Source organism: Protopterus annectens, chromosome 5.part0 (genome assembly GCF_019279795.1).
Source record: "Protopterus annectens isolate FY-2018-M chromosome 5.part0, PAN1.0, whole genome shotgun sequence".
Classification (NCBI taxonomy): Eukaryota; Metazoa; Chordata; order Ceratodontiformes; family Protopteridae; genus Protopterus; species Protopterus annectens.
This window is the reverse complement of record NC_056735.1, coordinates 1,778,085,977-1,778,109,622: the sequence shown is the minus strand read 5'-3', so window position 1 is coordinate 1,778,109,622 and position 23,646 is coordinate 1,778,085,977. Positions and strand designations below refer to the sequence as shown.

At 38.3% G+C, this 23,646-nt stretch overlaps 1 protein-coding gene across 3 annotated transcripts in view; it reads left to right on the top strand.

The window, feature by feature from the left end:
* CPB2 (carboxypeptidase B2) overlaps nt 1-23,646 on the top strand; it is a 475,453-nt gene that overhangs the window by 259,212 nt on the left and 192,595 nt on the right. For 2 of the 3 annotated variants that reach the window (XM_044071577.1, XM_044071579.1), the window contains exon 7: nt 19,940-20,050. The exons of the other annotated variant lie outside the window; for it this stretch is intronic. In XM_044071577.1, coding sequence (XP_043927512.1) covers nt 19,940-20,050 — 111 coding nt within the window. The remainder of the gene's footprint in view (nt 1-19,939; nt 20,051-23,646) is intronic. 3 annotated transcript variants of the gene reach the window in all.

Below are 23,646 nucleotides of genomic sequence, written 5' to 3'. Positions count from 1 at the left end.
AGGTTTATCTCACAGGGAATACCACTGCTCTTGAACAGGCTTCCCATCCACATAAAACAAAGTTCATCCCTGTCTATATTCAAAAGAAACTTGGATCTATGGATGGAAAACAGAAAATTTACTCCCAGGATTGCCCCCCATACTACTAATGAACAGAGGCAACTTCTAAATGGTTTATCCCATACATGGATCCCTTCAAATTATCTATGGTATGATCCCAGTTACTCTCATTATAGGTAATGTGTAATTATCAACATTGGGATAGGAAAGGCCAATTTCTAATCAAATGGGATAGGTTAATTTTATCATAAAAAGGGAAACTTGCTTAGCTTAAAATTGTCCACAAGGTGAAATGAGTAAACTGGAAAGAGTACAGTAGAAAGATTTTATGAAAGATTAAAAATTCTGATCTTGTACAGCGTCTCATACATATATCTCTAGGAGACCTTACTCAGGTATATAAAACATTTACAGACACTACCGTTGGAAATGTTTGAGGTTATGAAAGAGTAGTACAGAATCATCAGACAGACTGTGTGGGAGATTTTATAAGAATGAGAAGTCTACTAAGTGGTTCTCTGAGGGAGTAGCTGACAAATGGAACAGACTACCATATTACATTAAAGCAAGCACTAGTTAGATATTTTAAAAACAATTTGGATAGTTACTATGGGAATCACATTTTTGGTATACCAGAAGGCTATAAGGACATTATTGCCTGTGTCTAAAAAATATGTGTGCATGAATGTATGTGTCTATGTATATATGTATGTACAAAAAAGGCAAACTAAACATTGTATCTCTCCAAAAATGGTCAGATGTAACACATCCTATCACTGATATTACAGATGCCACAGACCTGTAATGATTTAAGAAGGAAGATACATATAGTTAATTAAAGCCATTTCTGTTCAGTAGGAAAAGGATGAGAGGTACACAACCAAAAACTATGCTAATAAAAAGATGTGTGACACATGGTGCTATAACTAAGTTATATATTTATTATATCTTCTAAATCATGTGAAGAGTTAAGTATAAAATAATTTAAATCACAATTTTAAATTTAGATTATATTTCAATACACAGAAACACAAAATTGTGTAAGCTTATACTTATTAAGTTGAAATGTATATATGTATTAAAATTACATTTTTATCCTTAAATCAGTTCATATTCTATCATACTAATCATGTGGTGGTTAAATATTTCTGACATTAAACTAACCTGTTCTCATTACTGGATCACTTAAAAATGTCTATGTATTATTCTCGACTACCTTAACAGATTTATATGAAACATTCTTCTGTGAGTAATTACTTCACTACCTCAAAGCTATAAGATGTGTTTGTGCTGAACAATTTCGCATTCACTTTTCTTTAGCAACCCTTATGGTTTCTAAGGTATGAACATTTGTTTGAAATGTGAGGACATAATCCTGAGGATTCATTAAAAGGATCTAGCATGAACTGTATGCCTCACACTAAAAAGACCCTGCTCCCACAATAAGGTAATTTGTGATTCAAAGACATGATAGCCATGACAAGGTAAGACCTAATTATCAGCTAATTTGCATGTCTCTGAATAGCAGTTATAACTGCAAAGTGCAAATCATTGTTAATCTGCACATCACAGTAGTAAACTGCTTCACACGTAGGTAATGGAATTCCCCCTCCACCCCAGTCACTCACCCACACACACACACACATATTCAAACACACGTGCACATAAACACACACACACACACACACACACACACACACACACACACACACACACACACACACACACACACACACACACAAATCATAACATAGTCCCAGTTCATAGGTTCATAGGTTTATACTAAGCTGATTACCACTGGGTATTTATAAGCCTAGCCATGTAACTCCACCCAGTTTTGACCCCAAGTACTCCTAATGCCTATATGATGGAGTATGTCAGAAAGTAGGTAACTAAGGGATGTATGGGGGGAGTATGTTAGTTGGGGATTTATTTACTTATTGTTGACCTCTGTCCATCAGAGACATGGGAGACAGACAATGGGTGAATTTGCAATTTCCCATCCAGTGATCAAGGTTTTGTTTGATTAGGGTTAGGGATGAACACTCCTTCATGTGGATGGGGAGCTTATTGCATAGTGCAAGGATCCTTTGAGATGCATAGCTTGGGTAAAGTTCAGTTCCTTGGATCTGGTGTTTCTGGCACTGTTTGTTTTGCAGATGTGCAAGAGATCAACCAGAACAGAATCTGAGGATGACTTATATGTCAGGCATAGTTCACCCTCAAAGTAACTGCAGAAGACTGAATACAGAGATAAGGCCTTAAGGAGGTCTGTGTAAGACAGGGTATTCATACCCTGGATTCTCTTGGTAAGGAACTTGTGGGGGTGTTCCAACTGTTGCAGGTGTCTGGTTAGGGGCATGTCAAAGTGGGTATTGTACTCAATGATATGTCTAATAAGGGCTGAGTAGAGTGGTACTATAATTTCCTAAGACCTGGATGCCATACCTTTGCTTATGAGTTGGGGATCGTAGAATGATAATCTTGGCTATGTGCTGGTTGAAGGGCAGATTACTGTCTCCATATGTTCCCAGATCCCTAACTATTGGGTCAACGCTTAAGGTTGTTTTATCAATGGAGTAATTAGCTTGGGTGGAGATTTACTAAAGGCCACTATAATGCATTTCTTCATGTTGAGTTTTAATCTGTGGCTTTGGCACCAGTTATTTGTTTGAGTTAGACTGTTTGGTAAGATGCTGTGTCATGAGGGGAGTCTGTTATAGCTCCCAATTTATAGTCATCTGCAAACTTGGTGAGCCAGAAGCCTTTGATATCAGCCTTGACTTCTGAGAAGCAGATGCCAAATAGTAGAGGCCTGAACATGGAACTTTGGGGTACTCCACTGGTAACCATTTTCCTGGGGGAGGCCGTCTAACTGATCCTGATTTCTTGGGCCCTATCTGTGAGCCAGTCAGCAATCCAGTGTGTTATGTAGTTATTTATGCCTAGTACTGAGAGATTATCAATAATACCCGAGTAGGTTATTGTATCAGATGCCTTGGCCAGGTCATGGTAGGCAGTATGCACCATTTTCCCCTCATCCATAGCCTTGATGACCCCCTTGAAGAAGTCTACCAGGTTGAGTAGGCAAGACCTTTCCCTAACACAGCCAAATTGGGATGGGTCCAGTGCCTGTAGAGTGTCAATGTCCTTGTCGATCATTTCAATGATAATTCTTTCCATGGCTTTGCATAGTATGCTTGCCAGACTGATGGCTCTGTAGTTCCAGGGATCAGATAATGATCCACCCTTATAAAGATGGATGACCACTGCAGCCCTCCATTCACCTGGCATGTAATCTGTTTTGAGGCTGTAGTTGAAAAGTGCCTCAAGTGGTCCTGCTAGATCATGTTTTAGGTTATTTAGGAAGCAACCAGGGATATTTTGGGGGCCTACTGAAGCAGTGTTTTTGACCTTACAGAATGCCACCAGACCCTTCTCCCTTTTGGTAGTTGGGGGAGATATGCTAGAGGGGACCTCACAGGGGGTAGTGGGGGGTGTGAGGGGGTGAAGTTCGAGCTAAAGTTATCAGACAGTGAAGCCACTATGTCACCCTGGTCAGTGAAGGTTGTACTATTTACAACTAGTTCTGCATGCTGCTGAGTGTCACCTTTAAGGTTCCTGACATTGCTGAAGAAGGCCATGTGATTGTTTCAGCCTGGGAAGCTATTCTGACCTTGTAAATGGCCTTGTTGAACTTTATTAGACTTCTTAGTTTCTTTTTTAGTTGAATTAGAGAGCTCTTGTCTTTATGAGAGTTGTCCTTCCTGATTTTGGCCATGACTTTTATTTCTTTTGTTATACATACCCTGTTAAGGTAAGAATTCCACAAGTGGGTTTGTTTTTGATGTTACATCTTGGCTTACTTTTGGCATTTTGGTATTCTCAACAGCCTCAATACAGTAATTTACATGTTTGTACATGGTTTCTGTGAATAATTCTGCAAAGGTTGCTGTGTTCTCATGGTTTGAAGGAGCTGTGAGTTTTGAAAAATTATTGCTTAATAGGATGTAGTTTGCTTTAGAATAGTTCCTAACTGTTATGAGTTTAGTTGGGTTTTCCAGGTTAATTTTTATTTCAAAGGAAACAGCTTTGTGGTTTGACCTCACCAATGAGGATGTGACACAGGGGAGGGTGCAATGCTCTCCCATGTTGGTGAATACTAGGTCCAGTATGTTTGATCCTTTGGTTGGAGTGGGCACTATCTGGTGCAGGGTGTTCATTTTGATAAAATCAAGGAAATGCTGTGCCTTTCAGTTAGAGGTAGTGTACATTTCTCAGTCTATAGAGGGATAGCTAACATCTCCCATGAATAGGATATTTAGTTGAATTATGAGCACCTCTAATATGCCTATATAAGAGTTTTGAGCCTTGTAGGTCATAGAGGATGACCTGTAGCTGGCCAGGACATGGTAAGGAACCTTGTCTATGGAGGCTTAGATGTGGATAAACTCCAGGGTATCATCCCATTTAACCAAGACACCTCAACCTTTAGCCCCTGTCAATGCTGCTGTTGGCCTAAATGTCTGGGAAGCACTGTAGTCACGCATTGCTAGAGTAATTTCTGTGGCTTTAAACCAAGTTTTAGTAACAGCACAGATGTCCACTTTCTCTAGAATGAGGAGAGCTTGTGGGGAATGGAGTTTCTTATTTAGGCTGCTAGCACTGAGCAGTAACATCTTAAGGTTGCTTTGAAGTTTTTTTTCTGTTTTTGTTGTTACCATTTTTGTCATTTTGACATTAAGTAAAACAGGCTCTAAGGGGTGGATAAAGTTTTAGCCAATCTCTGAAAGCCCAGGGTTGACAGGTGCAGTCCATCCTTAGCAAAACAACATGGTCTGTTAACCAGGTCCTCCATGCTGATAGATATTGGATCCTCCTTGAGTGACACCAAAAACTAAGCCAGTTATTAGAATCAGTCATTTTTTATTCATACTGTGGCATCATCCTTGGTGAAGGTAGAATGCTGGGCAATGAAAGGCATGCACCTGTCTATGACACCTATTCAGAGAGATCCATAATGTCTTTTTTCGTATAGTGTGCTAAGGTATGTCTAAGGTCATCTGCACTCACATGGACTATGATAGAATCATATTGGTACCTGTGGTGCAGTGACTTGAGTGCATGCATGATATTTTGGATCCTTGGTACCTGTGGTGCAGTGACTTGAGTGCATGCATGATATTGTGGATCCTTGGTACCTGTGGTGCAGTGACTTGAGTGCATGCATGATATTGTGGATCCTTGGTACCTGTAGTGCAGTGACTTGAGTGCATGCATGATATTGTGGATCCTCAGTACCTGTGGTGCAGTGACTTGAGTGCATGCATGATATTGTGGATCCTCGGTACCTGTGGTGCAGTGACTTGAGTGCATGCATTATATTGTGGATCCTTGGTACCTGTGGTGCAGTGACTTGAGTGCATGCATTATATTGTGGATCCTTGGTACCTGTGGTGCAGTGACTTGAGTGCATGCATGATATTGTGGATCCTTGGTACCTGTGGTGCAGTGACTTGAGTGCATGCATGATATTGTGGATCCTTGGTACCTGCAGTGCAATGACTTGAGTGCATGCATGATATTGTGGATCCTCGGTACCTGTGGTGCAGTGACTTGAGTGCATGCATGATATTGTGGATCCTTGGTACCTGTGGTGCAGTGACTTGAGTGCATGCATGATATTGTGGATCCTTGGTACCTGTGGTGCAGTGACTTGAGTGCATGCATGATATTGTGGATCCTTGGTACCTGTGGTGCAGTGACTTGAGTGCATGCATGATATTGTGGATCCTTGGTACCTGTGGTGCAGTGACTTGAGTGCATGCATGATATTGTGGATCCTAGCTCCAGATAGGCAACAAATCATTATCTTCTCCTTGTTCAGCCTGGCTCCAGATAGGCAACAAATCAATATCTTCTCCTTGTTCAGCCTGAAGAGAGGGACATCTGTACAATAGATTCCCCTACTACAGGAGTACTAGGTAAAGTGTTTGCTTGTTTTATGGACTTCGTTCTTGTGGGATCATTGGGTGTAGGCTTATGTGTGGTGTTAAGTGTTGCTTTTGGTGTGTGATTTTAGTGTTTGCAGAGGATGTATGTTGCTGTTTGACTACTTAAGAGGTCTTTGAGGTTTGGGAAGGTTTCTTTAAAGTGACTCAGCATAAGAATATCTATGTGTGTGGTAAGCTGTGTGTGTAAAAGATGCAGTATGTGTGTTCTTGACAGCCTTGTTTGTCCCTGACCCTCTCACTTGTCCTCCCTCCTGTGCTTTCCCCACCCTAGAGCACCACAATAGTGCATGTGCTATTATGGCACATTTGTAGAATAAATGAGGATCTAGTGATTCCCTCCACCCCCAATCCTCTTACTGCTGCTGATGCTGGTGCCATTAAGGCACTTACATTGAATGTATCCCTAATGTTTAGTAATCACCCCCTCCCTCTGATCCCTGTACTGATGCCAGGGCCATTAAGGTACTTATGTTGAATGCATTCCTGGTGTCTAACCACTACCACCCCACCCCACCCATCCCCATACCATGGTTGCAGTAGATAGTTGAACATGCCCTTTGGGCCATGTTCAATACTGCTATGCGGCAGGGACAGACATGGTGATACACAGGGCCAAGTGATTTCTTGAATCACTTGTCATTTAGATGCCTTCCTGGAGGCAGTTTTGGGGGAGAGAATACATGGCTAATTAGCATATACTTCTCCCACAGACTGATTCATTAGCATTCAGCACACTGGGTCAGCCCTACACAGTGCTACGTCTTTGAGCTACAGGACCATGCAGCACCAGGTTAAGGTGCTTGCTGAATACCATAAAGATACACAGATGTGTACACTGAGGTATATATATTGTGGTACCTTCATGAATCCCTCCCAATCAGATTTTGTCAAAAACCTCAGGATGCAATAATTGGAAGTTAGAGTACAAACCTCCAAAGTGCCACTGAAGTGAATGAGTTAAAACTCCAATTTTTCATTTTCTTTTTACAACCCCTTTTTTATTAAAATAACTTTATTATCCATTTAAAAAATTCCTCCTCTGCCAAGCATTTAAGAAAACATTCATTACTTACCCTTGAAAACATTGTTTCTATTTCTTACCCATTTATTTCTAAAATTCATAGCATTATACCCAGGAACATTCCTTCCCCTTACTTCCTTTATAACACTTTCAGTCACAGCTGTGGTCACCTCTTTCTGTAACATCTCTTAGCCTCTTTGTTCATCTCCTTCACTGCCCACTTTGCATCATTTCCCTTCTTTACACTTATGTAAACAGTCACTACCCTCATAATTTCATCTTATTTCCCCCAAATCCTTTCTGCCGTATCCTCAGTGTCTAACATAATCCTCTCTTGATATGAAAAAATCATGAAGAATACTTGAACTGGCTGCAGTGAAAGTGAAGTAAAAAACTTTAATAAAGAGTTGTGTTTTTAGTTTCATAGGTTAGTAGTAGGCTATCTGCCCATGTGGGCCATTTTAAGCCTAAGTCAATATTTGCAACCAAAGGTAAGAATCAAACTTGGCACCTTGTGTCTTTGAAGTAAACACTTCAACCATTATGTCAGCTTGCAGTCCCCCTAAAAAGTAAAATATTAAGTTATTAGTCCGCAGACTGTGACAAGCTTAGTCAATAACCATAGGTTAGAATCTAACTTTATACCTTGCATCTCTGAGGTAAAGATGATGACAATTATTCCAGCTTCTCCCACCCTTTGTCTAGAGCAATCAACAAAGACTTCATCAGAGCCTAGAAAAGGCAAAGTTTCTTCTTTTTCCTTACAGTGTTTATTTTGTCTATTCACCACATCTATAATTTTATTTATTTCATAAATATCCCTCCCTTTTCTCGAACAATTTACACCCCAATTTCTAATGCTGGCCCATGATCTTTGCATGCCTCTAAGCACATTTTCTTATCACATTTATGCCATTTTCTTTCAATCACATTCTACATCTTTTTATATTTAAATGTATATGCCACCCACCATTTAGTCCAAGTTTCTTAAAGTCTCTTTAGCATTCTATGTTATCTAAACAAACTCTGTATTTCTTTCCTTAAAACTTTAACCTTGCCTACGTACCAGTTATTGAGTCATTTTCCTTCCCAAATAATATTCTGCTCATCCTCAGAAAGTGACAAAACAGCTATATGATCTGGAAATACTTCAGTTTAATACCTTCTTTCTACCTCTTTAAATGTATTTCAAAATATAACAAAAATCTAGTTTTAGTTTATATAGTATCCCTTTTATAAGTATACTTCCTCGGCTTCCTTACAGTCATTTGAAAATAATGAAGTATTTGTTTACATATCATCACTTCCATTTTTTTTTCTTTACTTGCTGTAACATCAGAGTTAAAATCATCCACAATCACTATATTCATATTCATCCTACATATGTTTAATAGTTTCACAAATCTGTGTCCTTTTAACAGTAACATACACTTGTAATCCTATCTTTTAACCACACATTCAATAATCAACATTCATCTTGGTTCGCCCACTATCACATCCAGCACATTTATTCCACTACTCTTAATTAATAGTACCCCTTAATACATACCATTTCCCATGCTCCATACTAGTTCTCTACCCCACATTTTCTGACATTGCTCCTTTTGTCTCTCATCTGTGTGCCTTGCAACTAATAAAGAAATTAAATCAAAAGACTAGCCCTATGTCCCTGAAAAACAATAAATTATTTAGTTTCATTATTAATAATATTCACATTCAGTGACAACAATGAAAATTTAACTATTTCCCCTATCATCATTTTTCATTTCCTTTACCTCACCCTTTCTCCTGTAGATATGGACATTATTATCTTTAGCATATTCTTCAATTTCCAGACAAGTAAACCTGTTTTCCCCTTTTTCCCTTTCTTTGATTAACCCAACTTTTTTCTAATAATTTTGCGTCAGTAACATTTTAGAGTCTTACCCAGAACATTCACTCCCTTTCATTTTTTGTTCATTTTCTTGCAATGTTTCTCCATGATCTTCATCATCTATAACCCATCCACTCTGTTTTAAACCTTGAGTATCTATTTTAACATACTCAGTAGTACAGACATTCATTTAATCATAAATAACATAATTGTTCCTCCCCTTTATACAGCTGAACAACAAATGACCATCCTTTCCACATTTTGCGCAAGTTAGAATTTTTAGAAATTTGCACCCTTCCACCACTGATTATAGCACCTTTTATTGGAGTCATTTATCAAATGTGTATCAGCCCTAGAACAGTGAGACATTTCCAGGGGCCCAACATATGTTACAGTACATCTAATATCAACGTGGATTGATAACACATGTAAACAAATCACATTATTTTCAAAAACTTGAATGCACAATACTACACAGTTCATTACAATAAGTTTGTATATCTTCTCTAACAATGTCATTGGTTGTAAACTGCACAATAATACATTTTTTGTCCATCAATTACATACTGGAAATTACATAATCATTCCAAGAAAACACATTTTTCTTTTTGTCCACATAGTCCAATAACTTTGCAGCAAATAAAAAGTCTCAAGTAATAATTCATTGAAACACCCACTCCTCTAATGAATCAGGAAATAAATGTTCACAATTTTAGAGTCAATTGGCTCAGCTAATTTGACCCACACCTCATACCTTTTAATTCTTATATGTACCATCTGTCTCTTTTTTACTATTAAGTACTTCTCCAGCATGCTTATCCCTTCTGCAACAATTGTAGCATAACTCTTTCTTGGCATATCCTGGTTGTTACCTCACCTCTGCTATTTCTGTTAACCTGGTGTCACTCTCAACTTCCTCCATCATAAGAATCACCTCCTGGAAATCACAAGCCACCTTGGCTTCTTGAAAAAAAATCACCTCCTGCTACTATAGCATGGAATCACAAGCCACTTTGGCTTCTTGAAAACCTTTTCTATAGCTTCCAACCAAGACATCACCATGCCATTGGCTTTACCTAAACCTCTATCAGATAATTATATCTCTGCACTGACTCTGTCAATAATTAATTTGTATTCTGTACCACTAACTAGTCTTTTTTTTTAGTTGTACACCCTTCACATCAACCTCCAACAACTTTGGCTCTTACACTTCTAGCCTTCCATAGCAACGTGCTCTCCACTCCCTACTACCACCCCATAGAAAAGAGCTTGGATTCTTTACTTTAAACAAAAAATCAAATTGCCATGTTTACATATTTACAAAAAAGGATATACATTATTTACAATAGGTTAATTAAAAAAATCTGTTTTAAAGAAAACATAAAAAGAAATATTTTAAAGAAAAAAAATAACAATATATTAACCCCATCCTTTCTGCCATAGCTAAAATCCGAGTTTTTTAGCACATCCTTAAGAAGCACTTTCGATTAAGCAAAAATTTTTGACAACTGACAAAGTACAAAAACATGCTGCACAAAGTATAATTCTATCAATCCTTTCAATTCTTTTATACAATTTTTTTCCCATAATCACCAGGCATAGTCATTCAATTTGTCCCCTTTACATTCTTCATATGTAAAAGCATTATTCCATTTTCACTTATCCATATTATTTTATTTATTTATTTATTTATTTATTATTTATTCCAGTTTGATGACCGGGAAGGTCCACTGGGCTTGGGGAGCCCATTTTCAATGGAGGCCCGGGGAGAAAAGCTCCACAATACATATACAATACATACAGAATGCAAGCATGGTACAATACATGGTTTAGATACATGAATGATTACAAAGTGAACTTAGCATAACAATCAACAAGTGGCATTCAGCAAAGAAAACAAACTATGACAATTTTATTTGTGAGAAAAAGATAGGCAAATAGCCTGGAGGTTAGAAATTATAGTTTAGATATTATTCTAACTATATTTGTGAGAGAGGTTAGCTAGGTAGAGCAGTTAGCCAGGAGTAAAAGCAGAGGAGAGCTTGGGGGGAATGGGGTGAAGAGTATAGTTACATTTCCTGTTTGGATAAAGGTAGGAATGTAGATGAGATTTAAAGGTTTCAAGGTTGTTGCAGGTCCTCACAGATGGGGGGAGAGAGTTCCATTTTTTTAGCTAAGGAGAAGTTGACCAGCAGGGCGCTTGGGTTTTTGGACGGTGATTAGGTTTTGGTGAGTGGATCTAAGCGTTCGTTGAGGGATATAAGGTTGTAGAATATTGGATAGTGCAGGACACGTTGTAGGTTGGAATAGTAATCTGTGGGCTGTGGTGATTTGGAGAAAGCCAAGTTGGTTGGGGAGTTCAAGCCAATTTAAAGATAGAAGGGAGAGACAGTGATGAGAGGAGGATTTAGCTTTGGTAGCAAATCTGGAGATTTTATTGTAACAAGTTTCCAGTTTGGAGGTGAGTGTAGAGGATAAATTGGTAAGCAGTGGGGCACCGTACAGTAGGGAGGGGAGGAAGAAGGAAGTGGCAAGAGTAAGTCTTGTGGCAGGAGAGAGAAAGTGGTTGTTTCTATACAGTAGACCAAGTTTTATGTGGGTTTTTTTAATGCTTAGCTGGATGTGAGTGTTGAAGTTTAGATGTTCATCAATAGTGACACCAAGAAGTTTGGCAGAGGGAATCCGACCTCTATTATGGAGTTGTTATGGCTGGTAATTTGGAGAGAATTTGTTTTGATGGGGAGGATTTTGAAGGAGACAGTAAGAGGATTTTAGTTTTATTGGCATTTAGAGCAAGGTGGTTATGGAGCATCCAGTTTTCAGTGGTTGAGAAGGCTGTTTTTGTCAGTAATTGGAGATATAATAGGTTAGAGGCACAGCAGATCAAGGTGGAATCATCAGCATACTGCACAATTTTGGTTTTGGGTATGGCTTTATGAAAGTCATTGATAAAGATATTGAATAGTACTGGGCCCAGTATGGAACCCTGGGGTACTCCAGTGGAGGTAGGAAGGAAGGTGGAAGTGCCCTGGCCCCATTTGACAGCCTGGGACCTGTCTGAAAGATAGCCGGAGAACCAGGTGAGTGTTTTGTGGGAGAAAGTGAGATTAGATAGATGGTTTAGTAGATGGGTATGGGAGATGGTATTGAAAGCTTTAGATAAGTCCAGCAAGACTGAGGATACTATTTGACCATAGTCACGAGCTGAGTTAACAGTATGTTCGAAGGAGTGGAGGGCAGTGATGGTACTGTGTCCTGGGCGGAAGCTGTGTTGGGTAGAAGAGAATAGCTGATGTTTGGTAAGGAAGGCAAAAGCTGAAGGTGGGTGCATTTTTCTAGAAGTTTGGAGATAGGGGAGAGGATGGCTATGGGGCGGAAATTTGAGATGTTACAGTTTTTGCCACCTTTGTGGAGTGGATGGATGGATGCAGTGTGCCAAAGTTTGGGTACATATGATTCAAGAAGGGATCTATTAGGGCAGTGCAGTGGTGCAGCGGTTAATGCTGTCGCCTCACAGCAAGAGGTTCTCTGGTTTGATTCTCGGCTGGGGTACCTTCTGTGTGGAGTTTGCATGTTTTCCCTGCATTCGCGTGGGTTTCCTCCGGGTACTCTGGTTTCCTCCCACATTCTAAAGACATGCTTCTGGAGCATTTCTCCCCAGGCCTCCGCTGAAAACAGGATCTGTGGAACCTAGTCGGACTTTCCCCGTCAACAAATGTTAAATAAAAAAAAATATTGATCAGGATGCTGATATAGAGAGCAATACCATCAGAGGTTATTTTTAAGAAGGAGGAAGGAATGTTGTCAGGTGCATTGGAGCAAGGCTTTAGTTTAGTAGTTTAGAGTGTAGATTCTTTATTAGGTTGGTGGAGATGGGTTTAAATTCGAATGAAGGAGGGGAGGGTGAGGAGAGAGGGGAAGGTTGGGTAGGGGGAGTAGAGGATTGTTGTTGGTAAAGGTCTTGGTAAGCTCAGCAATGGAAGTGGTAAAGAAGATGTTGAATAGAGATGCAATTTCATTGTCAGTTTTGCTGCTATCAGGACAGGGATTGTTTTTGGTATCTGGCCTAAGGAGGGAATTAACTGAGTTCCAGAATTGTTTGGGGATTTTTGCATGATTTGCTTGTAGTTTGATGTAGTAGGACTTTTTATCTTTAATAACTTATTTTTTAGCTAGGTTTCTCAGTTATTTATATTTAAGTAAGGATTCAGGCTGTTTATTGTAGTGATAAGTTTTCCAGATTTTGTTTCATTGTAGCATGATCTTTTTAGTGTCTTTAAATAGCCATGGGGTGGTCTTTGTTTTTACTCCTTATGTTCTTATTGGAGTTAGGGAATTAAGGAAATTTAGGAATGAAGTGTTGAAAAATTCAATGGCTGTATCTAATGGAAGAGGTTTTAGGGGGTTCCAGTTAGCTTGCTTAAGGGAATCAGAAAAAGTAGTAGGATTAAAGTTGGAGAGGTTATGAGTATGAATGAAGTGGTGGGAGTGAGGGGAGGAGAGGGTAGCTCGATTGGTAAAGGCAGGGAGGTGGTCTCCTTATGGGTCAGAAATGACACCAGATTTTATGACTTTGTTTGGGTGAGATATGAGGATCCAGTCTTGTATGGAGCCAGGGGGGTTGGTTTTGTTAGGCCTAGTTGTTGAGTCTTTCGGCTTTTCCTGATTAGGGGTCACCACAGCGGAACTCCGGTCTGCTAATGATGGGCAGAAGATTTTTACATGCCGAGTTGCCAGCCCTGATGCACAACCTTCAACGAAAGTACGCCCATTCACGCATGTCTCCACACTGAAGATGCTTTAGCTGAGAATCGAACAAAACAACGTCTTACTGTAAGGCGACAACGCTACCACAGCACCACCACCGCTGTTAGGCCTAGTAATGGAGTTAATAAGCTATGTGTAATTAAATAGATTGATTGACATAGTGGGGTTAGGGTTATTGATTTTGTTCCAGTCTATGTTTACATCTCCTAATATACAGGTTTCTAGCTTAATATTAGAGGATGACCATGAGAGGATGTCTTCCAGAGTGTTGGTGTTGTTACCTGAGGAAATATAGAGGGAAATGAAGCAGATACTTTTATGGTTGTTTATCTTTAGTAGGCCGGTTACAAGTTCGGCGTTGTTAAAATAAGGGATGGGATTAGGATATGGGGTAAAGGACAACTGGTTTGAATATATTAATGCTACACCGCCACCTTTCTTACTGTGGCGGTCAGATCGTAGAGATTGAAATCCAGGGGGAAGGAATTTGGAGTCGCTTATATGGGGTTTTAGCCAGGTTTCTGAGATGGCTACGATATCAGGTGAGTTGTGATTGAGCCAGGCATGAAAGTGGGTTAATTTATTGTTTAAGCTTTGGGCATTAACAGTGAGGAATTTGAGGTATTTACTGGTGGATTTAGTATGGATGCAAGGGTGGATTGTTGGGGAGGAGTTTGGTCCAGGATTTGGGTGAATGTCACCGGCTAGGCAAAGGTATGTGAGAGAGGGAATAAGTATATTTGATTTGCACATAGATAGATGTGACTGGTAAAATATAGGTTTAGGTTTATAGTCTTTAGTAGAAGTTGGGAAAAGTTTTACTTTTAAGAGAAGGATAGGGTGAGAAGGGACTAGAGAGGCAGAGATGTTATGGACGTGTGCTGTGTGGGGGAGGTGGACAGGAAAAGGAGGAGGGTGTAGAAGGAGATTGGTGTAGGAGGTAGCATGGTATAGAGGTAATAGAAAAAGGAATAGCATGAATGAGTAAATAAAGGTTTTAGGAGTAAGAGAGATCATGATAGGTGGGGGCTGTCAGATTTTGTAGGGAGGAGGGTAATGGGGCTTAGGTGGTAGAGGGGTATGATAGTATGAGTTAGGTAGGGTGGAGGAAGGGGTGGTGAGGAAGTGATAGAGGATTCGATGATGGTGAGAGGGAGGGATTTCTATGGGAGAATAAATGTAGGAGCACTGGGGGTGAGTGAGATTTGGGGGAAGGGTAGGTGAGAGGAGTGAGCCCGCAGGGTGAACGGAGTGGGATGAGAACAGCAGGGCAAGAGAGACCAGCTGAAAAAGTATCAGCCACTGTTATTCCAGGTAGAGGTAAGTAAGTTATTCAGAGACAAGCTATAAGAAAAATTAGAGTCACAGTTTGTAAGAAAAAGATGTAAGGGGAGCTAGTTCCTTGGAGTGTATAGTGCAGGGTGAAGGAGGTGGTTCTCAAGTTTATGGAAATTTAGGTGTAACTGAATCTGAAAAAGAGCGAGTGGAGAGGGATTTGGGAGAGTCAGTTATTTTACAAGCATCAAATGGAGCATGAAGGGATTTATTCTTATCTATGCTTTAGGCTGGTTGGAGCAATGATTTGTTAGATTCAAGCAATTTCTTTTAGTATGATTTCCTAATTTTGTACCACCAGCATCAGCATTGGAAAGCGAATACTATACCTATGAAAGAACACAGCATTTTCAGAAAAGTAGATGCAAAGGAATGTTAACTTTCACTAGGCATTATTATATTGTAAGATTACCACATTTGTAGTGTTAATGCAGTCAACTTTGTTTAAAAAAAACATTTTCAGGCCAAGGACTAAAAGTACTCATAGATGGAGGTTGTTGTAAATAAACAAGTTTAAGAAATGCACTGCAGAATAAAGGTTTATCATTTTTTCCACTATCAAAACCATGCAAAGCTAGATCTTTCTCAACAGACAACTGCAAATATAATATGTTTTTGCTTTGATGTGGCCATTCAATATGATTTACTATAGTTCTTTCAACGTTCCCTTTTTATGTGTAAATTTTCAACATGCCAAAATATATTAGCTGGTAGCCTTATTAATTATGATGCTGTTATTGTACAGTTGTCTTGTTAATGCTGCTTTCACTTTGTTACTGTAAGGATTGGAAATAGATATTGGTTGGGTTATTATTCAGGAGATGTTGTTCATCATGAGTTTAATGAAAACAGGACCATGTAATCTTTCTGGAGTTCAGGCTGCTGCTGATGGCTCTTATTTATTTACTTTTCACTACATTTGTCATATAACAGTGATATTTTACTCCTCAGACATCAAGCTTATCAAAAACAAGTTCTGGAACAATAAAGAATTTATTTAGCCAAATAGTATTGCTGGTTTTCATTGCATCTTCATTACATCATCAAGAAAATGCTTCATCAGAGCATCTTAACAGTCTAATGAAACATACACAAAAGGGACAGTAAGATAAAGAACCAATATTACTTTGCACACATTGCTGTTACCTGAAATCATAGAAACAAATATAATTGTTATATGACAAGCTTGTGAAACTCAAAAAAGATAACATGCCAGATTCATAAAGATTACCACAAAGTATATACTATGTGTGCACTTAGGGTAATCTTTCTGAGTGAATAGACAACACAAGCATTATGGTAGGACTTTTTCTGATTTCAGAAAGTGTGCACACAAAGTGAACACATAATGTATACTTTGTGGTAACCTTCATGAATCTGGCTTAACAACTTACTTAATATAAATCATAACATAACATAAATATGACTATATAAAGCATGGAGTTAAGAGTATAACTAAGCACTGATCATGATGCGAAGTCGAGGCTTATAAATTAGAATGTACAGCACACCACTCAGGAGATAATGTAAGGACATACGAGTTCCTTCAGGGACTTCATCCACAAGGAGGCGTAAGCTAACAATCAGACAGTGTCCTATCAGTTACAAGTTAGGAAATGTCACAATCAGAAACTGAAGAAGTACCCTAACCTACCTTCTTATGAATGTTTTGAATTCCTGTAATGATATGGTTAAGAGATTTTTCCATTTAGAATACTGTGAGGTTTGCAACACAGCAGACACATGATATGTCACTCAGCCAACCCTAGAAGTAGTAATGAGGTGTGCATGGTAGTGACCCCAACATTTGCCTGATAAGAATTTAGTTTCTGAAGGCTCCTAACTAGTAAGATGGAGGTAGAAACCCAAAAGTTTAAGTAAACTTTGAAGTTAGCTATGCTGTGATGTAAACTATGAATGGGGTTCTATGAGCCATCATGCAGGAGAAGCAAGACATTTTCTAAATGGAACAAGTTATCTGCAAAATTCTTAACACAGATATTTGAAGCTGGACTTGCTTCTTTGCCTGTTTCTTATTGGAAGGTATCTAGCTCATTTCTAATGCCTGCATGCATTTTAGCATTTCTGTTAGAGATTTGTATATAGAAGTGTGCATGCTTCCAATGTAATGGGCCAGGTTTAGTATCCCTCCTTGTGCCCTAGTCAGGGAAGCTTACCTACATGAATGAGGTTCTTTAGAGGAAAATGTAGAACTGCATGTTGTAGTTGCAGGTACCATTTTCACTAGGTGATGTTGTGACAGCCTACATCCCAAGGATGTGCTGTATGTAAACTGGTGATTCTCCAAACTGTCTACAAGAGTATATGCCATATGAGAGCGACATTAAAGTCATATCACCTGTGTACCTAGATGAGAAGGCATTCTCAGTGTGCTTCACAGTTCATGTCCAACATATGGAAGGGAAAAAGATGTTGGCAAATACCTACGTTTTTGGAGGTATATCACACCAACATAATGGATGGTAGGGTGTGTTAGGATTTAACTCTATAGCTGATTTGTTGCCAGTGAATAATTCTATTTTGGTGGCATTTGCATGGATCCGTGACATGTGAAAGTAGTTGGACAAGTTCTGTAATAAAATAAGAGAGTCATTTTCTGGGTTCACTTTAAGAGTAAACAATCAACTGCAAATGTTCACACCCTAAACTTTTCTTGTAAGTGTACCCATCCCTGCATATTTGGAAAAGCATTAATCCATTGAGAGAAGGGTTCAACAGCTAGAAGGACCACTAAAGTGGGTACTGGCAGTGCTGATAACTGTCCTTCTTTAGAGGAAATGAGAAAGAAATATTAGTGTTATAGGGGGAGTTACAGAGAACCTTGACTGCAATAATAAATAAGGACAGATAGTTACATTTTAGCATTACAGCTAAAGATAATCTCAGTGAACACAGAGAGTCAAAAAGGCTTCTTCAAAAAACAAGAAAATGATCATAGCCTGTCTGTCATCAGATTGGGCTGCCTGAAAAAGAGTCAGATGAACCCAGTGGTTGTCATAGCTGGATAGACCTTCTGCCAACCCTACCTGTGGAGGGTTAGTAAGTTTAGAGAAAACAGGAAGAATGCAATGTGTTAAATATTGGTATATAGCTCAATCTCAGTGTTAACGTTCAAGGTGAGCCAACAACTGCTTAATGACTAAGGGTGGGCTGTCCTTACCAGATGTTAGTAGCACTGTGATGATAATAAAAGTTATCCAGGAGTGGGGTGGGGCTGTCACCATTTAGTTGGAGATTTTGAAATTTATGGGCTAGAACAGCTGTAAGCTGGTCTTTCACAAATATATATAGAGATTAGCATTAATGCCATCCTGGTGATATTTGGTGGGCAAATTATTTGTACGTAAGCATACAAGCTTATTGGTAGAAATTGCAGTTGAAATCTGTTGCATTGTTAATTTTCAGTGAATCCACAATACACTGGTTGTCCTTGTTATGGAGATTCACAATGACTGTATCCCATCTATCAGTTTAAGTGTGTATGCTAATCTTTCTCCTGCTGACTCCATAGGGCACAGGACTGCATTGCCACACTCCTTAGATTGAGGAAAGAGAATGTTTTAACCAGTGTGGCTGGCTTTGTTTTTTAGTGTTCTGGTAAATCAAGAGTGTTTTTTTATTAATTCTACATTTAATTTTCTTACAATTACCTAACAAAATCCATTGGTTGATTGATAAATGTCAATATACAAACAGATAAAGGTGCAGATAGATACACTCAGGCCTTTGTTTAACCATGCTTACTTTAAAGACTGTGACTCTGGTTTCTGGGGTTAGATAAATGCTGCAGCAGAAGTTACCAAAAACAGCATCACTCTTTAGTGAAAGAGAAAGTAGGGTTTACATGATTAGTGAAAGAGAAAGTAAAAGGTTTACATGATTAGTGAAAGAGAAAGTAAGGTTTACATGATTAGTGAAAGAGAAAGTAAAAGGTTTACATGATTAGTGAAAGAGAAAGTAAAAGGTTTACATGATTAGTGAAAGAGAAAGTAAAAGGTTTACATGATTAGTGAAAGAGAAAGTAAAAGGTTTACATGATTAGTGAAAGAGAAAGTAAAAGGTTTACATGATTAGTTCATTTCTCTGTGATTTCTACTGGACGTGCAGCTTGGGCCTGTGTGCTACAAAATCACAGTGAGACAGTTTATTAAAACTGTTTAACCAAACTTTAGGAATTACATCTAAAAAAAGACTGAGTCAAGGAAATAACTGATGAACTATCTTTCCAAAACGTCTGCAATGAGGATTATTTTTTGTTTCTTCCCATGGAGGGTGTTAAAAAGAATGATGGATTTCATTTGCTGCCATCCTGGGATATTTTGTCTGTAGTGATATTATTTCACACAAGTCTTTATTATTTTCTTTTTATGAGGGTATTTGCTTTTTATTATATAACTCCATTAATGTCCAAGTCCATTAATCAGCGATGAAACAGAAATGGATGCCAGTTAAGTGATTTACTCAGTGTCATAGTTTTACCATTTTATTTTTGCCACTGTCTAATACTGTGTTCTCTGTTCACTTGTTCTAATATGTACTCATTTGAGAGCTAAAACAAAATAAAACCCTTTCTTATGTCTGCAAGGAATTTTACCCTTTCAATTTCACCTCTCAGTTGTATTACATTTTGCTGTTTTTGGTCATTTTATTAAATGTTGCTGTTTTTTGTCATTTGAGAGAAAAGTAGTCAAGATATTTCTTACAGTGCTGCATATGAAAATGTTTTATTTATTTTTTTGGTTAGTTTTTGACTTAACACTACAACGTCTGCTAGTAACTAACTTGCAAAATATCTTTTTTTTTCTTCTGGGAGTGTAATTCCTATAATTTTTTCTCATTTATTTCCAGGCTGTGGAATTTTATGACAGAGATCCACTGATGAAAAGCATTCTTGATGTCCTGGACTTTTATGTTCTTCCTGTGATGAATGTTGACGGTTATGAATACACATGGAATGTTGTAAGTTAAAACTGTTGTTAGCTAAATTGTTGCTTAATCAAATGTACTGAGAATATAGGCCATATCTTACTTTGCCTTGTAAACTGAAATCTGAACCGAGACTTAGGCTTCAGTTACATGTAGTACAACCCTGTTACCCAAACACATGGTACCAGCCTCATTGCTGCATATCATCTCCAGTTTTCTACTTAACCTTTTATTATGCAAGCAATAATGCCTTCTAAGGTATGTTTTATTGTGTAACTAATGACTGCAATGGGGTGTTCTGAGGCCTGATATAATAGGCAGCAGGCAGAAGGCCTCTACACCTCTGTGAGGGTATTATTTACACAATAACACACATCCCGGAGGGCATTATTGTGCTTAGAGAATGGACTACATGGTAAATTGTTCGATATCTCTCTCTCTCTCTCTCTCTCTCTCTAATACACACACACACACACACACTTCCGCTTTTGTGCACTCTCACACTCAGAAACAAAAACAGACTCATACATGCGCACACACGCACATACACACACACACACACACACACACACACACACACACACACACACACACACACACACACACACACGTGCATGCACGCATGCATACACAAACTTTTCTATTTTTTTTTTTTTTTATTATCCATTTGTTTTAATTTTACAAAAGCGCTGCTTAGCAGGTGTAAAGTAATGGCTTAGTTGATCTCACTTTCTTGCACATACACACACACACACTCACATAAACACACACTTTTCTTTCTTTCTTTTTTTTTAAGTTTTTGTTTGTTTTAATTTTACACTTGCTAAACAGCAGCAGAAGTGCTGTTCAGTGAGTGTAAAACAATGGTGACCATTATCTCTGCTACAGTCCAAGCTCCACGGCAGCTTAATATGCTGCTGTGAAGTGATAGATTTCGTTTTTCAGCAGGCATTACCTGTATATTAACAACCAGCTGGAGAACAGTCATTCTCCAATCAGAATGGCAATGTACAGGTCTCCCATTAGCTAACAGACATTAAATGCCTCCTTCCTTCAGCCTCATAGGAGTGAAAAAAAACAACCACAAGATTATCAAGTTTAATTTTTAAAGATTAAACAGAATATTTTAATGTGTGAGCATTATAAAACACTCAAATATGAAAAAATAGAAGCTATGTAGATTTTCACTATACTGATGCATTTTTCTTCCTTAACATTTAGCACTTCTGCCAGTTCATATAATTCCCTTTAAAAACTCATCAACACATTCACTCTTTTAGTACACATTTGTAAAAAAAATATTGTATCTCATGTTATACTTCTTTTGGGCACAAAATGTTCATTGAGTTTGCTAATCACTGACTTATAAAACTCTGGCCTCTGTAATTCGGATGAATGGTATGCGACCATGATTTGGCCCATGGTTTAAAGAAGTGTATTAACCTGGATTTCATCTGTTTCTTTATCTGTTTATCTTGCTTCATGAAATCATGTGAAACTGTGTCTACTGCAGACAAGCTAAAATGTTTCAAGATGTCAAATGTCTCCAGTGGGTTAAACTTCATCATGGCAGAAGAAATTTTGTTGTTGTTTTCCTCTTAGGTTAAAAAGTTTAAATTTTGGTAAAATGAGGACTCTGACAGATAAAACAGCATTTTTTGTAAAAGTATTTGACCCAAGTTTTCAGATTCACATGAGGTAATATGACACTGATTAACAACTGTTAGTGTTTCAGGTTTTATTCATCATGAAATCCCAGCTGTGATGCCATCTCTAGGATTCAGAAAGACTTACCAAGATGCCAAAGTTTTATCTCAGTAAGTTACCACATCACAGTAAGACTTTCTGATTCTTAGACTGGTTTTCAGCTATGGTTTTTCCCTCATAGTAGCCTTTGCATGGAGAACAGTCTCGTGGACTAATCTACAAGCTAATACAGCAGCCACTGGGGTAGTTAATACAACTTTGCCTTTTCCCTATGCTCCCACTCATAAATGCTCAAGGATCCCACTTCACTCCCCTTAGTGTTTCTCTGAATCATTCGGTTGAGTAAGATTTAGCTCTAGAAGAAAAAAGTGAATGCCATCTTTTTTTTTTTTTTCAAAACAGGTTTATTGTTTTAACATACAAGAGAAATATCATAACAATTTTATACAAGTAATTAAAAATAGATATGATTATAACATTCAACAAAACAACTAAAGTATTTACAAAGACATCCACTACAATCAGATCAATTAATTAAACTAAAATACCATGCTATTGAAATTAGGATTTTTTTAACAAATTTTGTAAATTATCCCATACAATATAATAAGATGTTTTTCTAGTTGTTCTTGACCTAATTGTGTTTATTTCCATATGGCACACTATATTCATAACATTTTTAAATTCATTGAACGAAGGAGGTGTATCTGAAATCCAATTTCTGGTTATTATTTTCCTAGCCACTGCTAGAATAGACCATAACAAGGGAAGCTTAACCTTTTAACACTTTGAGGTACAGGTGTGTTGAATAATATAAGAGATTTAGAAATAATGAAATTATCTGTAAAAGAGCCTGCAAAAATTCATTAAATGACTATTTTGTTTCATTGTAGCATGATCTTTTTAGTGTCTTTAGTTAGCCATGGGGTGGTCTTTGTTTTTACTCCTTATGTTCTTATTGGAGCTAGGGAATTAAGAAAATTTAGGAATGAAGTGTTGAAAAATTCAACGGCTGTATCTAATGGAAGAGTTTTTAGGGGGTTCCAGTTAGCTTACTTAAGGGAATCAGAAAAAGTAGTAGGATTAAAGTTGGAGAGGTTATGAGTATGAATGAAGTGGTGGGAGTGAGGGGAGGAGAGGGTAGCTCGATGGGCAAAGGCAGTGAGGTGGTCTCCTTATGGGTCAGAAATGACACCAGATTTTATGACTTTGTTTGGGTGAGATATGAGGATCCAGTCTTGTATGGAGCCAGGGGAGTTAGTTTTGTTAGGCCTAGTTGTTGAGTCTTTCGGCTTTTCCCGATTAGGGGTCACCACAGTGGAACTCCGGTCTGCTAATGATGGGCAGAAGATTTTTACATGCCGAGTTGCCAGCCCTGATGCACAACCTTCAACGAAGGTACGCCCATTCACGCATGTCTCCACACTGAAGATGCTTTAGCTGAGAATCAAAATAAACAACGTCTTACTGTAAGACAACAACGCTACCACAGCACCACCATCGCTGTTAGGCCTAGTAATGGAGTTAATAAGCTATGTGTAATTAAATAGATTGATTGACATAGTGGGGTTAGGGTTATTGATTTTGTTCCAGTCTATATTTACATCTCCTAATATACAGGTTTCTAGCTTAATATTAGAGGAGGCCCATGAGAGGATGTCTTCCAGAGTGTTGGTGTTGTTACCTGGGGAAATATAGAGGGAAATGAAGCAGATACTTTTATGGTTGTTTATCTTTAGTAGGCCGGTTACAAGTTCAGCATTGTTAAAATAAGGGATGGGATTAGGATATGGGGTAAAGGACAACTGGTTTGAATATATTAATGCTACACCACCACCTTTCTTACTGTGGTAGTCAGATCGTAGAGACTGAAATCCAAGGGGAAGGAATTTGGAGTCGCTTATATATGTGGTTTTAGCCAG